Below are 16,924 nucleotides of genomic sequence, written 5' to 3' on the forward strand. Positions count from 1 at the left end.
TATATATATATATATAATGCACTTTTAGGTGCAGTTCCAATTTCTAGCCTGGTTGATCAGTAGCCTAGAGATTGGCATATGCTAAATCTTATCATCTCAAAAGTTGTGGTTTGGATAGATATTAAGACCCCAAATTTGACTTTGTGCATTGAAATTTACATGGAGAGGAATAGTCCGAATGTGATAATGTATTTGTCAACAAATTCATCTCTTTCATGTTCATTTATTTCTTTTAATTGAAATCCATGTTTTCATCTTCAGACTTGCCTGCTTGGTCATGAAGACCTATTGGTTGCCTTCAGCAGTAGTAAAGCCATTATTGCTATCTTACTCAGCTGTTCAAAACAGGTTGGTTTACTGAATGAAAACTAACTTTCCCTTATATTCATTGATAAGCAAGTGTAAGGGGATTCAGAAGGAATGTTGAATACTTGGATCTGCGGTTGAATGTGTTTTTCAAATTTTGTCAGTCTCATTCCACTATCAGAATATTATGATGTATTTTGTATCTCAATATTGAATTTAAAAAACAAATTTAAATCCTACCTCTTGTCATCATAAATCCATGAATATCACTTCCAAGTGGAATGAGTAACTTTTTGCCGAGTAAAAATCAAAATTTTGATAAATGGTAACATTTACCGGTAATATGTTTTTGTTACATAGCCCAGAGACTTGACTATCTGGCTTGACAGTGTGGGACCAAAAATAGTTATGTTTTTCTTTGCTTTGTAGCTTCTTCCAGACACCTTTCTACAAGACTTGTTACTTGCATTCCAAGAGAAGACAGTGATTACTGGTTGTTATTCTCTGAATATTGTCAACTTTAGAGTATTTTCATTTGATACGTGGAAAGGATTGCTGAGGAGATTAAGGACTGTGTGCATACTGGATAGACTTGAAGCAAATCAACAAACTCACCCACAGCAGTGTTCTGGATGTGTTGAGTGGAAATGGAGGGATGTTGAAAACAATGGTAAGACATCACTTACTGATGTAACCTATGAAAACTACATCATTTCCAGGCAAAAAGTCGAAAACTTTGGAAACCTATTTACATACAATTTAATCCACAGTCCACAGTATCAGTAAATGAAGGTTTTTTTGGGTTTTTTTGCAGATATTTTGGTGGAATACTTGAAGCTGTTAGAGACATGTATGTTAGATATACTTGACTACATTCACGATGACACCACGGAGAATCGCCTGGGATCCACACCAACTGTCTTAATGGCCTTTGTAGATCTTTGCAATGAAATAGTCAAACATTTACCAACATATCAATCTCAAACATTTCTCAATACCTGTCACAAACTGTTTCCATGTTTGAAGACAACTGATTCTGAACTCTGTAAGCAAGTGTTGCATATCATAAACCATATCTTGCATTACTGTAACAGTAATGAAGCATCAGCTGAATGGAAGTCATCTTGTGTCGTCATGGCAACTGATGTGATTTCCATGACAACCGATGGTATGCTTGATATGGTACCTTACAGTGATGGGTTTGTTGGTTTTGGAGGAAACGTTTTGATGGATGGTTTGCAACCAGCTGATCCGGGACTGATGGAAGGAGATAGGAGAATGTTGAGATCATTATCATCTGTGGTTCTTGCAGCCTGTTGTCTGTCTTTGGAACTTTATCAGTTACTGAAAACAGGTAGGACTTGTATTGTCTGACTAATGACTTATTAAAGCTTATTATATTTTCGCACAGATAACCCTGAAAATGACAAGTATGAATTTTTGGGTCTTTGCATTTATAACTTGGAGATGTGTGACGTATTGGGCCTGTTACAAGTCCAAGCCTGGTGAGGGGCTATGTCATTAATCATGAATCTGAGATGAGTGACATAAGGGGTCCTTGTTAGCATATCATAAGTGAGATAAGGAGCCTTGTTAGTATGAGTTAGAATGAATAACATAAGGGGCCTTGTCACTGAATCAGATGAATGACAAAGGGGCCTTATCATAAGTCTTTTAATTTTGCACTTTGAGATTCAAACCAATTTCTCTGAACTAAGTGTTTGATGTACTCTTTATCTTTCAGTATCACCTAGTGAAATCTTGAGATGCCTGGAAGTGTTGTCAGAGTTTCTGTGTTGTAAGCTAGATATCAAGACAAAGTTTAGTTTATCTCAGTGGTTATGTCAATTATATTGTGATCAGGACGAGACTCTAGTATCAGCCATGTTGTTAGCTGTCAAACTATATAACAATGCTATCAAAATCATGTAAGTATTTTACATTTCCTATTTTATCTGGCAGCAATTAATAGTTGTTGTTCCTCTTTTCCCTTCTACTCCCCCACCTTTCATTTCTTTTCTTTTCCTCATTCTGTTGCCCTCCTCCCCTCCTTCATTTTTCGCACGATTCTGTTTCTTCCCACCTTCCCTCCTCCCCTTGTCCTCTTCCTAATAATTTTTTTCTCTCCTCCCTTTTCCCTAAGTTATATGATACATTAATTTTGTATATTCAAACGTTATTTTCCCCAAATTTCTTCTTTGGTATATATTTCACGCATATATTTATGAAAATAGACTTTTGTTTGTGTGATACCTTTACAGTAATAATAATCTTTATTTATCCAAATAAATTAAAAAATGTGTTGGCACATTTCGTGACACATTTCTTTGTGTCTGGTGGCAGTGCATTCAGAAATTTCATTTTTTGAAAGATACTTTTCACAGAATTTTTTTAATGATTGCCTGATCTCATCTTTAAGATGTTACAAAGCAGTGAAAATGAAAGACATAGTGAGTCACTTTCTTGAGATTAGACCCTTCATAGAGGTGAAATCCCCCACCATGTTAGTCAACAATGATAACTTGGATAATCTGTGTTCTTATTTCAGTCATCACCAGACAGAAAAAGAAGTAAACAGAAATGTATGCTTGCAGATATGTGAAGTGTGCAACCCTCACAAACTGTTTATCCAGTTACTAGAGATGATCTCATTTGACCACAGTATTCTATTGGATTGGTTGATATCAACAGAAACTGAATTCTTAGAATATTTGGTGAAATACTTGAAACTTCTTGCCCATAATTGGAGCCAGTTTTGTGAGATATGCACTGAAAGGGGGACACTGTACAGCACTGACAACAATCCAAATCAGGAAATGCCAGATAAGTGTGGGGTCAAAGGTTATTCAGAGGTCAAAGGTAACTCTTCTGTTGATAACAGCCAATCAAGTGAAGACTCCAATACATGCAGCTCTTTACAAAATAGGTATACAAGCAGGGAAAGTGATGAGGAACCAGTCGTTGGTGAAATGGAAGATGATGTGCTGAGTAGTATAATACGACGTAGTCATCTTGACAATGTAGGAACTCTACCGAGACAGACACTACAAGAACAGGCGGTAACAAAACATATGAAAGACAGAATATCAACTCAATTTATCTCAGGAGAAAGTAATGACTCTGATGATGATTCTGACAATAATTTGATTAGTAATCATGATGATTTGGCTCATGGAAATCTCAACCAATCAGAATCCAGCATCCAGTGTACAGGAGATGACTTCTGCCAAGAGTCGGATAATCACACATCAGTGGAGGAATCGAGAAATACGCGAACTAAACATGATAGCCTTAGTGAAGACTTTCTACAGATTGAAGATGATTTTAACATCTTGGATCAGAGTATAACTGTTTTAATGGAACTTCAAGACGCAATAGAGAAATTACACAGTAAAAAGTTGTTTCCATATTCCCCAAATGCCTTATTGAGATTATTATCAGAGATAAAAAGTCTGTGTGGATGAAATTGCTAATAGTACAGCGCCCTCTAGAGACAATATCAGGGTGATGCTGTAATGTTGTGCACTTGCATTCGAGTATAAAAAGTAATTGACTCACACATGAACATACTCATTGCAGAGAAAATAGCTTCATCTTAATGTTTTACAAAACGTGGTGTTAGTATGGCATACATACATACTAAAACATTTTTGATAATTTTTTTATAAGGTGTAGGTAGAAAATAGTATTTTTTTATGAATTACTTTTAAATAAATCAAATTATGAAGTATGACAGACATTAAATTATGGTTTTGCAATTAATTTTTATTTTGAAGTTGCACAGTTTTATAAAAAATAAAAAGACATGATTATTATAGGAAATTATCTCTTCTTACCATCTTTGATTGAAAGTGAGCTACATGACTCGTAATTAATACAACATCACAGGTAATTCTTGTAGACCATACATTACTTTATATACAGCCCATTTTAAGTTACCTACCATTCACTGGCTCTGTTTGATACAACCATGCAGAAACCATTATGAAACTGTACATTCTATGCTAAAAATAGCAAGATCACAATATCTTGCTACATTGTGTCTATTATGAAATAAACCATTTAAACATACTGCAACTAGATGCAGACACACAGGCACCAATGTTTTGACTTCTACATTTGAAGTCTTCATGGTGGCATGTTTATTTCATTTAGCCAAAATGTCGCAATAAACATTTACTCTATTCACTCAATCTTGCTATCATAAAGTGTAGCATGTTTCTTATTAGTTTCTGTGTGGTTGTATCAAACAGAGCTGGTGAATGGAAACTTGAAATGGGCTGTATCATCACATATCTACATTATTTTCTGCATGGTCTGTAGTATAGCAGACTACCAGTCTTTCCCTGCATGTAATCCTCCACGGTTACTTCATGAATTTTTTCCATCAGTCCCTGACTGATGTATTCATCTACCGTAGGTTTGACTTCTTCTGATTGTGTTTCACTCTCCATTGTAGCTAGCACAGTATAACCATCTGTAGAGAACATGATAAAGATAAAATACTGCTTTGCTCATCAAATTACCTATTAATAACACAAAAAATTTATGGACAAATTTAGGAATTGCTAATTTTTTAGTCTATAAAGGAAGGGAAATCAGTTAACTAAATAACACTGTGCAATTGCTTTATCTCAATTTGCATTAGATAAGGCCAGTAACAACAACGTTATCTGTTCCAATACTCTTATCATCCCTAACCTAATATCATAGCCGCAATAAAAGGCTGGACAATTCACCAAAAAATCATTCTCTGGGTGCAGAGAACACTTGCCAAATTCTATATAGAACCCCCATTGTGTAAAAAGTGTCTTGTGAAAATGGAATTGAAAATTATTTGAAACAGTGTATCCAAGTTGGAGAGGAGTATAACGAAACTTATATGCACTACATGTATATCCTTTCTGTTGTCTGAGTGCCAAAATGTTGTATATACTTGTTTGATAGTCTAATATTTTTCAGACTTCTGTAAAAATGACATACCTGATTTAGTGACCCTTAGCCATTCCTTTAAACCTTTGATATCAAGGAACATTCCGGCACCAACCAACACAACCACGTCATAGCTCCCTGTGTAAAGATGGAATAAATATCAAATCACTAGTATATAGATAATATGGTAGAACCCAATGACATGTGAGTGCAAGTGTGGCATACTCGGGTATTTGCACAAGTGCTTGTGGTGTTCTCTCTACCCGTACTTTCATGTGCATAGTAACTAAGTGAAAGTGCAGCGGAAAACAGTGCAAGCGTGAGTGCAAATACCCCTGAGTACCCACACTGGAACTCATGTGAAACGGTGTTCTGTTATTATAACAGATGTTTGTCTGAAATGGCAAATTACCATACAAATCATACAGCGCTATCATGCAATTTCATTGTGTGTAGCGAAAGAGCACGTCCTCATTTGTATTCATTTGCATGCATACAGGTATGTAATATAATGTTTCTGAGGTTTTTGGTATTGCACGACAGTGAAAATACCACTCGTGTGTGTACACCAGTTAAAGTAATCTCTGCACATATGTAATATCTTGGTCTGAGTAGCTCTATGGATGACTATAACATGACTAGACAAAGTCATCTCTTTGTGGCAATTTTCTTTTCAGGAATTTTTCTGTTTGTTGCAAGTACATGTAAAGGTTCGATAATAAGTCAGTATAGTTTTAACATTGTGAGAGATTTGCTCAAGATTTAAACTTGTCACTACACTACCTACAAATATTAGTGACCATTAATAAATAGATACAACATCTTTTAAAATATAATTGACCAATTTTTAGTGACCATATCCTTGGTATTTGATGAAAAAAATGTCCCAGTCGCAGCTCGAGCGGCTTTAAGAACTTAGATTTTCAGGGGAATTAAACTGGACCCTGTGGTGTATTTGACCTTAAAGCATCTTCACTCACCAGTTTGAAAACTCATCTCTTTATCAGGACTCAGCTCTTCCCTATAAATTTTCCGATATACTTTCTTTTCTTTGGCAATTTTGATGCATTCTTCTGAAATATCTACACCATCAATATTGCGGTATCCAACTTTGTACAACTGAAAAAGAAAAGGCGTCAAAAATTTTGAACAATATGTTAGGAAAAGTGATTAAGTAGCCAGGTATGGTATGAAAAAACAAAACACAGGACAACTCAACATAAAGGATGGAAACATTTTGACTAAATATGTGTAGGATTTTATGCAACTGGTTCCAGGCATGTCACTTAAAGCTGCACTATTAAACTGCAACTGGAATGTTAAAAAAAAATGTTTTGTAAGATACCAAAACTTACTTATAATATCATACACCATAAATAGTATTGCATCACCTGTCACCTGTGGGTAAATGAATTTTTTATAGCTCTATACAAATAAGTCAAATCAAATTGATTTTTTGGGTCCACATCCTAAAAATCACTGAGCGCCCTCAACGGTGACCATGACTTCAGCCTGTTACTGTACTACTTATAGATAACATTGACCACTGATTAACATGTGCAATGTCTAATGTATAGGTATTTTAACAATTTTCAGTGACTATGTTGTGGTTGTCAGATCAAAAAATGATATTCCAGTTACGGTTTTGACATGGCGACAGTTACAAAACCAAGATTTCGCTCAAGATTTAAACTTGTCACTAGACTACCTACAGATAATATTGATCATTAACTAACAGATATAATGTCTTTTTACAATTTTGAATGAATAAATCTTTGATTACTTGATGAAAAAAACGTCCCAGTTGCAACTAGTGTAAGTTTAAGTAGCTGTACACAGTAAGTATATATCACACCTGTAAGGAGTCCTTTGTTGATGTCATTAAAAGGCATTTTCTCAACATTTAGGTCCTTACACTATTTCTATGTTATATGGTCTAAATACCTATTTGCTAATTGCAAATGTTAACACAATGCTACATGTTAAATTTTTAGTATGCAGCAAAATCACCCCAGGCCCCCTCTCAAAACCCCTACCAAAAACAACCCCCCAAGAAACCAAAAGAACAAAAAAAAACAAAAAACAAAAAAAGAACAAGCAAACAAACAAAAAACAAACAGACAGACAGACAGACAGACAGACAGACAGACAGACAAACACAATCAGCTCAATTGATTACGCTCCTCTAAAAACATAGGCGAATTGCTAAGTTTACCTCTTCACCTACTAGTCCTGTACAGCAACCTAAATCAAGTATTGTACCATCTTTGTTGGGAAACAATTTCAGCAAAGACTCTGCCACATGTTTGGGACCATTATAGTTCATACCTTTGACTTCCTGTAAATGGGAATTTTAAAAAACACATATATAATGTTATTCCTGGTACAAACCTATAGTAGCATAATGGCCTTATATATTTCATAATTCAACACCCTGGGGGGTATGCCATTGCAGCCTCTATAAAGTGCATACAGAACTAATCTTCTATCTTATGAGTTCCCAATTTTTACAGCTGAGGTGACTAAAAAAGAATCACCATTCAATTTTTGCCAGAGATTTTTTGCCACTCATGAGCAAATGGTAGTGGAACGAGCAACTGAACCAGCCACAATAAACATACAAGGCAGCAACAACTGGATTAGAATATCAGGCAATGATTGCATATATCCATAGCATATGTCACGGATGGATTTCCTGTTATAGTGACCATAACCAGGTTAAAAGGTCAAATGAAATGTGACAGTACATATACCTCGTCATAGTTTTTACTCCAGTTATCAAAGGCTTCTTCCATTTTTTGTGGATCATATGTGTCACCTATGCCATGAGCCGGGTGATCAGCAGCTAAGTATGGTCCATCACAATCAGCCATGCTGTTTTTTTCTTGAGTCTTTTGAATCTTTAGTGCAACGAGGAGATGAGACAAAATTTCAAATTCAATAAGGAGCTGAGATGAGATGAGATGAGATGAGATGAGATAAATTTCAAATTCAAATGAAGCCATCCATAGTCACCACCATGTCTTTGTTAGTCATCACAAACTTCTGCCCAGTCATAAGTTAGTATTCATTACATAATGTCCAAATATGGTGTATCTGTCATGTCAGGACACTACTTACACATTGTTTACATCAGTTGGAGGTTTACTCATTTGCATGAACAATTAACTTTTGGTACATAATAACATTACTCATAGAGTCAGATAGGATGAAGAGAGTTCTTGAGATTTGAAGCCACAGATAGCTTCTAGACTACTCTCACATATACATATGACTATTTGATGTAAACAACGATTTAGAAATTAATTGACTGTTAATTATTTATTGACTTAATTTGCATCTCCTTAGGGAACGACCAGGATTTATGGCAGGGGGACCTCAGGAGAAAATATTTTCATTTTGGAATTGTTTCTACCGTGACCGTCTGCTCGCGCTCTAAACACATGCTATGCCCCCCCCCCCCCCAACTGAAACCAAGAACTTTGGTAGTCCCCCAGACACACAGGTTCTGTAATTGGCTGCAACATCAACTATATGGGTAGTACAATATCGTGGCAAAGCTGCAGACGATTTTGCAAACATTATTTACAACAAAGGTAAAAGTCTAAAGATTAGTCTATATTACATTACAATTTACATGTATTATACTAATACTATTAAAGTTGAGTGCTTCGCAGTAACTGTGTGATTTCCAAGAATAATTGACTCACCTAGTAATAATTATGGGCAGTTTGAAATTTACAACTTCAATGTATCAAACGTCAAAAAACAGGTGTGGTTAGCTCGAGGCGAGGGGACGCGATCGGGAATGGCATTAAATGTCACCTGACCTGACCTCAGCTACGTGACCTCAATATGTTGAACACAATGTAAACAATATTATCTGAGTCTATATATAGTCTATTCCTGCCAGCAGCGGGGAAGAATGAGCGCCACCACAGGTATATTTGTGAAATTGTCAAATTTTAACTTCTGGCTGGAGTAGCGTTCAGTTAAGACGCCATAATGTCCGATGCAGGCAGTAAAACAATATTCTGGCTCATTATAGAAGATTTGTTGTGTGTATTCAACATATCCTCAACGCGTTTGTATTGGAAAGGCATCTCGAATAGAACGGACATTTATTCTTGAATAATTTCCCATCGCATGTATCGCGCCCTCTAGCGTAAATAAATATGTACAATATTTTGAATAAAGATCGTATAATTATACAATTATATACTGACCAATAACTCTGGAAATATATGCGCTCAAAGAACTCATGGGCCTCTAGCACAGAGACTTGTCTGGTTGATACGAAAGCTACACAACTGCAGAATTTCTTGAGATACGTCTGTCTACACACAGGGAGCTGTGGTCGATAATCTGATTACTTTGTTGTGGTGGAATAAAATTGTGACACCACACCACACCAAACCACACCACACCACACCACACCACACCACACCACTGTGACAACACACCACATCACATCACATCACACCACACCACACCACACCACACCACACCACACCACTGTGACACCACATCACATCACATCACACCACACCACACCGTATCATAAATCACACATCTCGTCTCATATATCATATCATAAACTTCATACACATACAAATGGCACATCACATTGATCAGAAATTCATAAACTGCCATAGCACATATAAATTATGATATCGAATCAAATATATCGGTATCATTTAATATATTCCAGGTATACAATGATTTGGATAAAGAGTGAGAACTATGTATCAATTATGTTAACCAGACACACTTGTTTTTTGTTTGATATTCATATATTTGGTAAAGATTTGTTTGCATCGGAATAAAATGTACAGAACGTCTACTGAAAAGAGAGTATTAAAAATGTATACAAATGTATGTGGAAAAATAGTTGAGAGGCATCTCAAAAAGTTTGACAGATCTAGAGCTCATACCCCTCCACAACAACAACAACAACAACAACAACAAAACAGAAACAAAATAAACAATAAAAAATATAAGAAAACAAATATAAGTACGGTCGTTGATTGTAGTACAAAGTTATGAAGCTAAGCTAAGTATTGTAATTTCAAAAATAAAGAGAAATCATGTAATTCATACATCGAATCATAATTCACATCATGACATAATATTTCAGATAGCAAAACATAATGATTATACTACGAGCTAGTACCAGCAGACTGTAGGTACACGGTGGCACCAGCTTTGCCCATGATGAAGTCCTCCATAACTTCCTTAGTAACGTGTTTTATCAACCCTTCCTTTACGTACTCGTCAATTGTCGATTGTACAGCGTACTTTTCTTGGTCGAATTCACCTTTCATTATAGCTATGACGACGTAACCATCTGTAAGAGTGTCAGAAACGAAGGATTAGCAAAAGTAAGAGAGAAATAAGACTCCACTGGTGGCAATTCCCTCCCTCCTTCACCCCCTCTCTTTCCCTCCCCTCCCTCCTCCCCCTTTCTCTCTGTCTCTCTCCCCCCTTCTCTGTCTGTCTCTGTCTGTCTCTGTCTGTCTGTCTGTCTGTCTGTCTGTCTGTCTGTCTGTCTGTCTGTCTGTCTGTCTGTCTGTCTGTCTGTCTGTCTGTCTGTCTGTCTGTCTGTCTGTCTGTCTGTCTGTCTCTCTCTCTCTCTCTCTCTCTCTCTCTCTCTCTCTCTCTCTCTCTCTCTCTCTCTCTCTCTCTCTCTCTCTCTCTCTCTCTCTCTCTCTCTCTCTCTCTCTCCTGAAGCAACGACATATGAAGTGTACATTTCGGACACCACCGTAAAGAGGCCTGTGGTTTACGTCGTTGATTCAGATAATTATAATACCTGGCTTAGTTATTCGCAGCCAATCTTTTAAATTCTTGATATCAAGGAACATACCGCCACCAACCAATATAACAACATCATAGCACCCTGAAAATACAAAAAGAGAAGGTGTATGCCGGGGGTGTATGATCGAAGAGTCCACACTCCACAACATCAGTTTCAAAAGCTCAAAACGTACACATTACAGAATTGTGCCATCTGTGGATTCCTAGGGTTGGTCCAACAGTTGTTGTCAATCAGATCACATACATGAAATTGCCACGATGGTCCAGTTTTAATTATTCCATATACATATATTTGGAAGTCAGCCTATGTAAGACGAAATGTGGATGTTTTAGACACGTGCACCATCCTCAATTTGCATGGGATTTTAGATCCGTATGCTACTCACATGGTATAGTATAGAGAAGGGAGAAGGGTATTTTGTGGAATTATCCGTGCGAGTGGACGCTGATTTGCATAACATTATCTGGATTTTCTATGTTAAAATTTATGTTGTCAAATATTCCTTTTTGCCATCTGTGGAAACATCGAAATATATTTCCAATAGATACACCTTTAATAACAGTAAAGACGTAAGCCTACCAGTTTCAAAACTTGAATCTTTCTCTGGGTTAAGAATCTCATTGAAAATATTTCTGTATACGTTCTTGCCCTTGGCGATCTTGATGCTTTCTTCCGATATGTCAATTCCATCTATATTCCGATATCCTACTTTATGAAGCTGCGGGTGTAATCAAATAAAACTCGATCACATCTGATGCTTCAATCGCAATTAGTTTTCATATTATCATGATTATATCTAATTTCTAATAATTTGGCGGGGAGGAAAAATCACTCTAATCACAAGTTACTCTCTCCCTCTCTCCCTCCCTCCCGCCCCCTCCCTCCTTTTCTGTCCCTGTCTCCCTCTCCCCCGCTCTCTAACTCCCTCCCTCCCTCCCCTCTCTCTTTCTCTCTTGTGGTGTTGCCTCTGGGGTCATTTTGGATTAGGAGTAAAAACTAGTCGTCTAAAATGTTTGTTTGGCAGAAATTTCGTCAAGAACACAACGTGACAATATGGAAATCCTTTATATGGCACCCGTATTCTCACTCTATTAGTGTTATCTTACAACTTACTGTGGCATTAGCAGCCTGTTGTCTGTAAGCTATGCTAGACTATATTTCCCTCACATAAAACTGTTTACACACATACATTTTAATTCTAATCCCAACTGAGCCTCTAAAACGGGGAGATAAGCGTTGATGACCTGACAACGTTATACCATGGTTATACGTAACATGGATATATTATTACAAAACAAACAAACAAACAAACAAACAAACAAACAAACAAACAAACAAACAAAAATAAACAAACAAACCTCTTCTCCAACAATGCCAGTACAACATCCCAAGTCAAGAATTGATGCATCTTTATTGCTCACAAGCTTAGACAGAGCCTCTGCAACTTGCTTGGGTCCATTGTAATTCATTTTAGCCAGATCCTAGAATGAAAAAAAAATCGCAATATGTAAGTTAACTTAGGGTACTTTGTTTTGAAAAGAAAACAGCAAACGTCTCAATAATTCACAACTCCCATTTTTAATATACCTGGTCATAATTTGCACTCCATTTATCATAAATCTTACGAAGTTCTTCGGGATCATCCGTGTCTTCAAAGTCTTCGTCTCCTAACTCATCATCTTCAATCTGCATGTCCTGACCTTGAGTTTCACTCTTTTGGTGCTGGTCCTCTTCACCACATTCGTTTTGATGAGCGCCCTCATCGTGTTCACAACATTTTGATTGGTCGGCCATCGTTGTGCCGCCTCATATAGTGACGTACGTTACAATATAAGGGTCAACGTTTCAAATTGCAAAAACGCTGGAAATAACAAACACGAAATTTAAAAAAAATAGCGCGATTCAGAACAAGCATTCGTACCATTTTGTTGGTATATACATGTATTCTATATGAAATGTTTCCTATATAAGAAACTACATCAGTGTGTCTGCGTATGCGCTCCGATAGACACACCTTGAAGTAACGGAGATATACAGAGCTATATACTCTCATTGAAATGTGCTGTGCACATTTTCAATATATTTGGTTTGTACTGCTATCTATCGATTGATATATCCATCCTTGATTTTAGAATATAAATCACTTGATAATACACATAAATCATTGGAGTACCCACCGTATATACGCCTTGCAGGTCAGTCTTAGCACAACGGGGGCAAGATATTACTTCCGGGACTGTCTGCGTGTTGACCTTAAACGCGAGGTGACGAGGGTATGTAGGGTCGCAGTGGACGGTAAATTGTTCGTAAAGCTGGATTGTTGGTAACTATTCGCCTGTTATCATTCACGAGTTGTCTTATTAACAAAGAATCAATGAGATTTGTCTCTGTTCAATGATAAAATATAAGGTGGCTTAAAACACAATTTTACAATTTCAAATAAGTTACCTTTTTCCCCCCGCCGTGCTTTGACTAAGCTTATGTTTACGAACCTCTGTCACAGCAAGTTAACATGCATCGTAGTTGGAGAAAGTGTATTAATATGATAATAAATATCAAGTTGTCCATGGTATGGACGTTTAATACTAATTTCAGACGACTTAGTAACTAAGAAAGTTTGCAACTTGAGCAACCAATACAGAAATATCATCCACAATATTTCAAAATGCAAACCACCATCATTTGGTTTTGCTAAAAACTAACTGATAAAACAGGTTAATAGTTACAATAATTGCAGCGTTATTCTTTGATTTTTGTTTTCTAGCTTTTTATCGTTCCTAGATTAGCACTATTTTTTGCCTACGTGTATGTATGTATGTATGTATGTATGTATGTATGTATGTATGTATGTATGTATGTATGTATGTATGTATGTATGTATGTATGTATGTATGTATGTATGTATGTATGTATGTATGTATGTATGTATGTATGTGTGTGTGTGTGTGTGTGTGTATGTATGTATGTATGTATGTATGTATGTAAGTATGCATGCATGCATGCATGCATGCATGCATGTATGTATGTATGTATGTATGTATGTATGTATGTATGTATGTATGTATGTATGTATGTATGTATGTATGTATGTATGTATGTATGTATGTATGCATGCATGCATGCATGTATGTATGTATGTATGTATGGCTGATGAGCGATTTGATATATCTTGTCCCCTCGACATCATTTCAGTTATTCATTGTTTGTTTGTCAGTATCTACTCTCATGAGATGCATAACAAGTTTTCAAACGATGATACAGGTCAAAGGTGAAAAAATAGTAGTTTCCAATATCTTGGGAGGGGGGGGGGTCCTGTTTTGCAAGGTCTGTATATTACTATTACCGACTCGGCCAAGTTGTCGATGGAGAGCGCCTCAAGTGTTAGAAATAGTAAAATTCTTTGCCCAATCGATAACGCCTGGAAATGTCCTTTCAACATTCTACGTGATGTACCGGTATTTATAGATATTAGAAAGTGTGTCAGATAAAAGAATTAAATAAGTTAACCTGTAGGGAATGTACAAATAACCTGATTACTGTCAGGTTACTAAATTTATTAAAGGTTTAGAAGGAATGTAATTGAAATCCTTCTGTATGAAATAATCAATTATAATCACTTCAAACTCTACATACTGCCACCTTCGTGAAATCATTTTATCTCGTCTACAGATGACCTTCAGGGATCTTGGGAGCATCTTTACATGTGACGGACACAATAAACCTGATTGTAAGAAACGATATCAATATTGTCATGTACAGTTTTTTAAAAACATGTTTTATTAATTTTATGCTTTTTTAATTTCATGTCCCTGACAGGTTGACATTTATTTGCATCAATTTCTTCAGATCTCCAAATTCAGCCCCCCCCCCCCCGTCCTGGGAAATTCAGCCCCCCCCCCCCCGTCCTGCTTACAGTTGGACCAACGTTTATTTTTCTATAACATGTGAAAATGTCTATGATGCATACTAGGGGCGAGGATACTCACATGGTATAATATAGTAAGGGTATGTATATATGAACTGCGGATTTTATTCCCCCACCCTCATCAGGTTATTTTACTCATGTAGACTTCGACGCTTGATCATTATGTAGATGTTTGACCCCCTCCCCTCATTTGAATGCATGTATCACTTTTTAACCCAGACTTGTTGACTCCTATTTAATCTGTAGAGTTTGTGTTTAAGCAATTTGAATCCACCAGAGTAAGCCTGTACCCAGCCAAGTGTTTGTGATATAGTCAGTATGAAGAAAAATGTTTACGTGAAACGGAATACAATTTTGAATTACAATTGTATAGGTACATGAGATGTATGGTTAATGCTGTCTTGGGGGCAATTAGCATAATTGTACATTGTAAGTCAATTATGCAAACTGTGGAAAGGAGATAAAAGTCACAAAGTGGACTGTTACAAGACTTGGCAAAAAACACTCCAGTATAAATGTGTTCCATGCTGACACCTCATTGTTACGACTGAAAAATAGAAATTCTAGAACTGATTAATGATACAAGTAGTAAGAAGAGAGACAAATCATATAGAATATCACGTATGTCTGTCATCTAAATCGAAAGTGTACTGAAAACAATCTCGAGAAGAAAATATATATATATATATATATATATATATATATATATATATATATATATATATATATATATATATATATATATATATATATATATATATATATATATAAGTCAGAGTTTCACGCCTTTGGGATCTTCAGACGTCTGGAGATGGTAAAATCGAGTTACTGCTTATGACAACCATAAGATGTGCTGCTACTAATATTGAATGGAGCACTGTTCTTCCCAATGATACTCCTTTATCTAAGTTATATAAATATAAATATATATATATATATATATATATATATATATATATATATATATATATATATATATCTACGCATACATTACTGACAATATGCATGTATGTATGTATGTATGTATGTATGTATGTATGTATGTATGTATGTATGTATGTATGTATGTATGTATGTATGTATGTATGTATGTATGTATGTATGTATGTATGTATGTATGTGTGTGTATGTGTGTGTGTGTGTGTGTGTATTTGCATTATTTATTTACATTAAATCAAATCCAGTTCTCTGTACGATTTTAGGTAAATGTTTTGGTACATGTTCAAGCTCTCTCGGTAAAAACAGTTATGTGAGATTATGAGCAAATTGATCAAATGATATTAATACCAGAAAAAAAAACAGTGGGCGAATTTCTATACCAGACAGCACATAGATCTACAAATAAGCGTGTAATAGGCTACTGTGATAGCACTATACAGTTGTGTTTTACAAATCAAGAATGTAATCTCCTTTATATCACGTTGTGATATTCACCAACGGCTTAAGCTGATCCGTTTAGATGCTAGCTAAACACGGTGGACTTGTAACACATAGTCAAAGCTAAGCTGATGCTAGCATTGACCTTATTCTCGTGTAAGGTTCATGATACTAAATAGGCATAAATATATACAAAACCAGAAAGGAGATGTAGTATCTTCGTCAAAATATTGTCTTCCAGGGAAGATTGATGTTGTTGCCATGGTAACTCCCTGGTTGCTATGTCGTCATAAGAAGTGTCTCAGTACTTGGCAGTTACTTACTTGAAATTCATAGCTCATTAAAGTAAATTTACGTCAATCGACCAAACCACCGTGTCTCTGTCAAAATAACAGAACTAAAGTGGAATATGTACCAGAGTGCGATTAAAAGCACACTTGGTCTTTTATCTTGTTAATATCTTTCACTCGTCAAACTTATTTTTCATCATATCTCAAAGATATGAATACGATTTATCATTTAATTCCATTCCTAAGATTTCAAAATCGGCTCCACCTATCTTCAAG

The 16,924-nt window shown here is 36.0% G+C and overlaps 2 protein-coding genes across 2 annotated transcripts; both read right to left on the reverse strand.

Moving 5' to 3' along the window:
- Positions 1-4,287: 4,287 nt before the first annotated feature.
- LOC144443822 (methyltransferase-like protein 27) lies at positions 4,288-9,048 on the reverse strand. The gene is made up of 6 exons (XM_078133383.1): positions 8,949-9,048; positions 7,992-8,138; positions 7,454-7,576; positions 6,219-6,357; positions 5,290-5,376; positions 4,288-4,783 (listed from the first exon to the last, which is right to left on the reverse strand). Exons 2-6 carry the CDS (start codon positions 8,109-8,111, stop codon positions 4,608-4,610), a joined length of 645 nt encoding a protein of 214 aa, XP_077989509.1. The 5' UTR covers positions 8,112-8,138; positions 8,949-9,048; the 3' UTR covers positions 4,288-4,607.
- Positions 9,049-9,979: 931 nt separating this feature from the next.
- LOC144443788 (methyltransferase-like protein 27) lies at positions 9,980-13,269 on the reverse strand. Its single transcript, XM_078133334.1, has 6 exons — positions 13,234-13,269; positions 12,644-12,917; positions 12,415-12,537; positions 11,636-11,774; positions 11,051-11,137; positions 9,980-10,585 (listed from the first exon to the last, which is right to left on the reverse strand). Exons 2-6 carry the CDS (start codon positions 12,848-12,850, stop codon positions 10,398-10,400), a joined length of 744 nt encoding a protein of 247 aa, XP_077989460.1. The 5' UTR covers positions 12,851-12,917; positions 13,234-13,269; the 3' UTR covers positions 9,980-10,397.
- Positions 13,270-16,924: the final 3,655 nt, after the last annotated feature.

The sequence above is a fragment of the Glandiceps talaboti genome, chromosome 12, assembly GCF_964340395.1.
Source record: "Glandiceps talaboti chromosome 12, keGlaTala1.1, whole genome shotgun sequence".
NCBI lineage: Eukaryota > Metazoa > Hemichordata > Enteropneusta > Spengelidae > Glandiceps > Glandiceps talaboti.